The 7,917-nt window shown below is 36.5% G+C and overlaps 2 protein-coding genes across 2 annotated transcripts in view; one reads left to right on the top strand and one right to left on the bottom strand.

Moving 5' to 3' along the window:
- The window catches only part of CTSO (cathepsin O), a 39,645-nt gene extending 38,315 nt beyond the window's left edge, over positions 1-1,330 (top strand). Inside the window, exon 4 of the mRNA XM_011970532.1 lies at positions 1,232-1,330. Within this exon, the coding sequence (XP_011825922.1) occupies positions 1,232-1,330 (99 nt within the window). The remainder of the gene's footprint in view (positions 1-1,231) is intronic.
- A 5,325-nt stretch (positions 1,331-6,655) lies between these two features.
- TDO2 (tryptophan 2,3-dioxygenase) overlaps positions 6,656-7,917 on the bottom strand; it is a 17,779-nt gene continuing 16,517 nt past the window's right edge. Inside the window, exon 12 of the mRNA XM_011970493.1 lies at positions 6,656-7,221. Within this exon, the coding sequence (XP_011825883.1) occupies positions 7,068-7,221 (154 nt within the window). The 3' untranslated portion in view covers positions 6,656-7,067. The remainder of the gene's footprint in view (positions 7,222-7,917) is intronic.

The raw sequence follows: 7,917 nt of genomic DNA, 5'->3' as shown, positions 1-7,917 counted from the left end.
GCTTGAACCTGGGAGACGGAGGTTGCAGTGAGCCAAGATCAGGTCTCTGCACTCCAGCTGGGCAACAGAACAAAACCCTGTCTCAGAAAAAAAAAAAAAAAAAAAATTACTGATGCTAATCGTTGAACTCTTGCTGCTAAGCATATATTATGTCTGACTGCAGCAGTGGTGGATCTTGGATTTGGGCTGAGGGGTGACTGCTTTCAAACCTCTGACAGGAGTGTTAAAATAACATAATTCAAATATTGGTTATAATTGCCTCAGTTATAACTACATCCCTCACCACAGCCTTTCTCCATCCCTCAGCTACTAAGGGTGAGTGGAGATCATTTCTGCTCTCCACCTGCTTTCATAATATAAATCTTTAAGGGCATGCCTGGTTAGTGATCATACAAGATTTGAAATTCTTCCTGAAAGTGAATATGCCCTGAAAGTTACAATGATGTCATATTACTCTTATGAACAATGGTATAAGGCAGATAGTATTTCATAGCTGCAAGAGATTTCGAAGATATGGTAAGTTACAATAAAAACCAGTCTTCGGATAGGCTAGTTATTGCTTTTGCCATGATGTTGCAGTCTGTGTTCTTGTGTGTAAAGAAAGCATAGCACACTTGTGATTTATTAAAGTTTTACCCACATTCAAATTTTAGAATTTGAGTTATGAAATTGCATTTAAAATAATTTCTTAAATTATTTTGCCTCTAAGAAATAATGTATTAGTTCAATACAGATTCCAGATGCATACATTTATTCAGTTAACAAGTAGTTTTTGTTGTCGATTTTTAAAATCTTTAAAATTATTTTAGTTTCTTAAAATGAAAATATTAGGCATACTTCTAATATGCCTAATCTCTTCTAATATCTGCCTTTGATGATACCATGTTTACATGGACAAGCTGTGATAAGTATTACATTATTTTCTTAGTAGGTACTAACTCTTTCTGAACCCAAATGAAAAATTGCTTTATTTTACAATTTCAAAAGCATCTAAAGAGGAAATAGACCAATGATTCCTTTTTTCCCCTTAGGTATTGCAGATTCTGTTTCTTCTATATTTGTGTGACATGTTGGGCAGATGAAGAGACAGCTACAAAATGAAGGTTTTCATAATGCAGTGTAACATAGTACTTCAAAGTGTTATTCAACTTCAAGTTTCAGCAACTACCTACAAAAGATTCTAAGACCCAGTAGTATTTAAACTAAGTTTCAGAATGTTACCTTCTCGTAGGGAGATGGACAACCAAAGTCAGTGGGACACACTCCAGCGCAGAAGACTGCAAGGAAGCCTATGGAAGGGTTTCCTGCCCTGAGAGGAAATTCAGATTAGGAAATATTTTAGGTCACTGCAACTGGGGGAGGCTGCTGTTTACTTTTGTTTGCTTGTTATTTATTTGATTGTTTATTATGAGATATTTCAGGTGGGATCCAAGAGGTCATAAGAATTTATTTTCTTTTGTGGGGTATAATTACTAGCTTTAGGTTACCCCTATACACAAGAACGGCCAACCTAAAATTTTGTGTTCCTTGTACAGTTCATCATATTAGCAGCCCTCTGAGATGGTATATTGGAAGGATTTGCAACACCAATTGTTTACCTAAACAAATGGTGCTTACTCTTTGAACAGCAGAGTGACCACGTAGAAGGAAGGAAAAGGGTAAAATCCCTTCAGTTAAACTGAAATTAAATGAACAATAAGGCAACTACATAAGTAACTTCTAGTAGCATTGTCTAAGAGACAACTTACTGTTTGATAATTTTCATTGTGAATAGGAATCCAATAGATCATATTTCTTACTTTGTTCTTTTTATGCTGGAGAATAATATTTTGTTCTCTAGTATATCAAAATATCAAAATGTTATCTCGTATTTTCTCCCTCTCTTTCTCTTACTCTTTCTCAAGTTTTCCTGGTGGCTTTGCTTCCCTGACTAAAGAATTAGGTCTCATTTTTACTTTCCATTTCTATTTTCTGGCCACTTAGTTGGCTCCCTTTGTCTCTATACTTTTACCAACATTAGGATCTCACCTCTTCCTTCCTCCCCTAATTCATAGGCACCACTCCTATCAAAGTCCCATCTCTTACCCCTGGGTATCAGTCAATCTGTGAGTTTTCCAGACTCTGTTTCCCAGTTTTCCCCTTAGCTTTCCCGGTCTCCCATCTGAACTGCTTCTTTGTGCACCTGTTTTCCTTTCCCTTGGCTCCCAGTCTTGATTCCTGTGATCACTCTTGCATCACTAATTGCACAAGTGATTTCAGGTGCAATTCTGATTAGCCTGCATCTGTGCAGTGATCAATAATCCAGTGTGCCTAGAAGGGACACTGTGTGCTGTTCATGACCTGCAACCAGGAAACAAGCCATTTCTTGTTAGCAGTGTGAGAACCTTATAGCAAAAGAGTTGACCTTCTGGTTGAATATAAGTACAACCATATTAAATGAGTCAATACAAGAAAATTATTTCTGATACTATATACGTACATATTTCTTCTCTAAACTTTGTCATTCTTTTCTAATGTATATGATCTAACAAAAATGAAACATGAAATGCAACAGCAACCACTAAAAAAATTCAAGGACATCTAATTTTTTCTGTCACTTTTGCCCTTTGTTTATCCTTCCCTGAGATTAGATAAACAAAATAAAAAAACAAAATGCTGTATTTCTCTTCTTACACCAATCAGAACCAATCCCAAAAGAATGTTTGTTGACTCAGGTTTGGAGGTGTTCCAGAAAGACAGATATTGACATTTTAATTGATAAATATTTTTATTATTCAGGCATGCCAGAAAAGAACTATGTCCTGCTTGTCTAGTTTGTATTTGCTACTGACTTTCTATGTGATATAAATGCATTTCTAATACTCTTTCTCAAGTTCTAAAGGATTTTTAAATTTCAAAATGATTAATATGTTTCTGCTGTTGTGGATTTTGATGATATTTACAATAAAACAACCTACATTTGACTTTGGTTTAAAAAGAACCTCTTCTTAAGTGTATGGCTTACATTTCATCAACACAGTATTAATGTGTTTTATATTTACCATGTTTTCTCAGCTCTAAATTAATATATCCAGCTTTTGGTTTTCTCCATAGGCACTTTAACCTCAGTGTTTCCAAAACTCCATTCATCATCCTCCCTAACTCCTCCCACCGCTCCCAACAAAAATCTCCTTTACCTCCTAGAGCGTCTATTTTGGTTAACAGAATCAACATTATGGAATCACCCAATCAATAAAATTAAGACAAATCCTAAACGTTTAAGCAGGTCATCTACACCTTGGTAACCCATCAATGAATTACCTACCTCCTGTGGCTACTGTCATTTCTTAGTTGCAATGTTCTTTAGTGTCATTTATCTCCATTTTTCAGTAGCCTACCCATTATACTCTATGTCCCTTAATCCAGACTCAGAGTCCACTGATTCAGATCAATGTTCTCATAGTCCATCTACTTTGTTCCCCCTGCATTTACATTTCTCAAAGATACCAGTTTTTCTGTTCACAACCATTCAAGGGTTCCCAGTGCCTATGATACCATGCGAGCTCTTTTAAGTGAGCTTTCATGAAGAAGCTCCTCTCTACCTTTTCAACCATGATTGCTGCTGTGCTGCATAGTTCAATCACTCTTATGCTGTGCTCCAGCCATAACAAACTGCTTAAGTCAAAGCAACAAAATCCTTATCTAATAATTAGAAGTCATAATGAAAGTCATCAACATGTTTCTGGATGTAGTTTCACAAAGATCTCAAAGTGGATACTAAATTAGCCAACCTTACAGTGATTTTCTAACCCATTTAAAAGTTATAAAGTGGGTCATCAGCACTAGAAGCAAGTGTGACTGGGCAAGGGTGGGAACTTGCAGTCTAAATTATTTTTATATTTATGTTAAGAATAACTGATATATCCTTTGATAAAACTCTTGCAACTTCTAGCTTAGTCACACCAAGAAATATAGATGTAAAGAATGAAATATAACCGTATAGTCTATGATATGATTTGGCTGTGTCTTAACCAAAATCTCACCTTGAATTGTAATAATCCCCACATGTCAAGGGCAGAGTCAGGTGGAGATAATTGAATCATGAGGGGGGTTTCCCCCTACTGTTCTCATGGTAGTGAATAAGTCTCATGAGATCTGATGGTTTTATAAATGGGAGTTTCTCTGCACAAGTTCTCTTGCCTGCCACCATGTAAAACATGCCTTTGCTTCTCCTCTGCTTTCCACCATGATTGTGAAGCCTCCCCAACCATGTGGAATTGTGAGTTCATTAAACCTCTTTCCTTTATGACTTACCCAGTCTCAGGTATGTCTTTATTAGCAGCATAACAACAGACTAATACAACAGGCTAAGAAGGGAGTTACAGATTGGCCAGGGTGATTGACTAGGACTATCAAGATGAAATCAGTCTACTACTACACAATGGAGGTAAGGGAGAGTAGGCGTGGAACACAGGAGATCCCTTGGAGTATCTCTTAGTATTGCCATGTCCTGTGATTAATGTCAGTGGGAAACTACAACAGCCCAATCCTGGCAGGACTGCAAATGGTTCAGACACTTCAGGAATGAAGGTTTGGGTCACTCCACCAGGTAAGAAACCACGACCTGCTGAAGTTCTTGCTGAAGGCAAAGAGAATAAGGAATGGGGGTAGTGGAATAAGGTAGTCATCAATAGCAGCTTCAGCCATGTGACAAGTTGCAGAAATGAGGACTGTAATTGTCATGAGTATTTCCTCCTTATTTTGTTGAGAACATGTTTGCACATATATACACTTGTACTAAGAAAATATATTCATTTTATTTCCTTTCTTTTTGCTTTATCATGTGATGTCAGATTTGTTTACTTCATATCAACATTTAAGTGTTGTTAACTTTATGTAATAGCATTTGGGTTGGGGATTGGTGCACTTCCAGTTGTACAAAGGATAGCTGTACTGTATTAGGTGTAATTATGACCTTATTATTGTCTTTATTTGAAGATTATGTATGATTTCAGGAGATGTGGATGGGTTCAAGCTGACAAAGTTGTGATGGTTAATATTGAGTGTCAACTTGATTGGATTAAAGGATGTAAAGTATTGTTACTGGATGTGTTTGTGAGGGTGTTGCCAAAGGAGATTAACATTTGAGTCAGTGGACTGTGAGAGGCAGACCCACCCTCAGCCTGGGTGGGCACCGTCTTATCAGCTGCCAGTGTGAAAGCAGGCATGGAAAGAACAGACCTGCTGAGTCTTCTGGCCTCCATCTTTCTCCCATGCTGGAGGCTTCCTGCCCTGGAACATCAGACTCCAAGTTCTTCAGCTTTTGGACACTTGGACTTACACCAGTGATTTGCCAGGGGCTCTGGGGCCTTCAGCCGCAGACTGAAGGCTACATTATTGGCTTCCCTACTTTTGAGGTATTGGGACTTGGACTGGCTTCCTGCTTGCAGACCTATTGTGGGACTTCATCTTGTAATTGTGTAAGTCAATACTCCTTAATAAACTCCCCTTCATATATACATCTATCCTATTAGTTTTGTCCCTTTGGAGAATCCCAACTAATACAGTCTATTAAAATAGTGATAAACGTTGACAAATAACATTTGCACCAATATTCTAAGGCACTTTGGTGACAGAACATCTATTAACATATTTTTTTCCTAAGAAATAGCAAAGCTTATAAAATAAGTACTTTTACCCCCAGATGGATAGGAAACTAGGCTTCAACTGATGATTGTACCAGATAGTTAATAAATAGCAGAGCCAGAATTTGCCCTTGAGCTTGTTGATTTCAAAGCTAATGCCTTTTAGCCACCATGCCATTTGACTCTGTATTATATCAGCCTAGCTGCCATCAGATACTGTGTATACACACATACATGAGCACACAACAGTCATGGAGGCAAAAGCAATTATATACAATTCTGAGAAAAACTAGATGATATGATCCTTATAAGAAAAAACGGCATTTGAACCCAAGGATTGTTTCATTTCCTTCAGGACTTTCTTGTTTGTTGTTGTAATGACTCTAGGTCAAGGTTGACATACATTTTAGATTTTTAAAATAATATTATGTATTTCCTCCCATAACAAAAATTTAAGTTTTCCCAATAACCTGGCCAAGCTAGAAAAAGAAGGCTAAAACTCATGTCTGATCGAAACTCTTAGCCTAATTAATGTCTTATTAGAAATGAACTGGGTCACTGCTCAATCTGTGTCCTTTCTTCTGGAAAGCACATCTTCTTTGAGGGGACTTCTTGCTCCTGCCTCAGTTCTGCATGCATTAGAGTTCACTGCACCTCCCAGATCACAAGCATGGGAGCTGGGGGAAAGAGAAGGTTTGCCCTGTGTGAGTCCAGTGGTGCTGGAAATTGGGACCCAGCCTGAGACAGAAGCTGTTCTACTACAGGAAAGAATAAAGCCAACACCTACAGAGAAGAGATGAGACAAAAAAGATCTCAGAGTGTTCCGGGAATATAGCACTCCAGGAACTGGACCCAGTCCTTGTGGCATCAGAGTTTCCAGGCTCCTCTTTCAAGGCTTTTTGGGCAGTGTTCATTTGAATTCTGCAAGCTGGTAATCCTCCAGTATATCCCCTCTAGACAAACTGCAGATAGGTTTCTGTCTTTGATCATTAAGATTCCTAACAAATGCAATCAATATTTCAAAAACAATACAAGGAGAAAGATTAACACTTTATTATTATTAAAATTTTATTTGAAAGTCTTTGTACAGAATAACATATTGTACTGCATAAAATACTTGAAATAGCTGAAGTTTACAAGTTTATAAAGATGAAACAATGAGATAATGATTACATTAAGTGGTTACATTAATTCTCAGGGGAAATTGAATTTTTAATAGGAAAACACCCTATGTACAATGTTACTATTTAAATGAATTCTTTCTCATCTTATTGCTTAGTCTTGCCACAAACAAGCGGTAACAAAATTATTTCTAGAATTAAATCAGAGCATCGTGGTGCTAAACAACATATGTATACATATATTAAAACTATTTATGAAAATTCATAGAAAATAAAAAATAGACTGTGAAACCAGTATTCTTCATAGATTTTGCAGATGATTTTAATCTGATTCATCACTGCTGAAGTAGGAGCTATCACAGTATTCAGCTGTATATAGAAATTTGTGAATGGTTGGGTTCATCTTCGGTATCCAGTGTCGGGGAATCAGGTATGTTGAAAGATTAAATAAATCTACGAATACCTTATACCTATCACTGGAAAAACACATACATGAAGATGTGTTACATTGGTTGACATGAAATATTTAAAATTTTCAATTAGAAAATTTATTTCTCTGATATTTTCCATAATTAATTAGTATTCAATATTATAATATACATCGCATGTTGTATATATCATATATTAAATTAGGTATTATGTAGTATTAGTATTGATTGCCTACTTTTTATTCCATTTTCAAAGTTTATGCCCACAAAACAGTATTATGTGTTTTAGAACAGGGTGTTTCATATTAAAACTGAGAGTCTTATTGCTGGCACCTTCATAAAGATAAGGATGTGTTCTCACTTCCTACTTCTGAAGGACGGTATGCAAGGTAATACATGTAACGCATACAGAGTCTTAGATGCTCGTTTGGAAATATTTCCAACTGAAAAGCTGCCAAATAACTGCCCTAAGGGTTTAATGGACTCATAATAAATGTCTACGAAGTAGTTTTAACACTAAAATTGCATTTGTGTTGTTAGTCAACAATTTTAACTGTTACAGTTTTATGGAGGAAGAACATTTGCCTTTGAAGTCAAATAAATGTGGGTTCAAATTCTGGATCTGTCACCTACAATTCAAGGACCTTTGACAAGTTGTTTAAACTTCAATGCCCCAGTTTCTAACTCTGTAAAATGAAAACTTCAGTCCTTCCTTTTGGTCAGGGCTTTTTTTTTTTTTTTTTT

The sequence above is a fragment of the Mandrillus leucophaeus genome, unplaced genomic scaffold (assembly GCF_000951045.1).
Source record: "Mandrillus leucophaeus isolate KB7577 unplaced genomic scaffold, Mleu.le_1.0 Scaffold95, whole genome shotgun sequence".
Lineage (NCBI taxonomy): Eukaryota > Metazoa > Chordata > Mammalia > Primates > Cercopithecidae > Mandrillus > Mandrillus leucophaeus.
The sequence above is the reverse complement of the archived record's forward strand: the minus strand, read 5'-3'. Positions and strand labels throughout refer to the sequence as shown.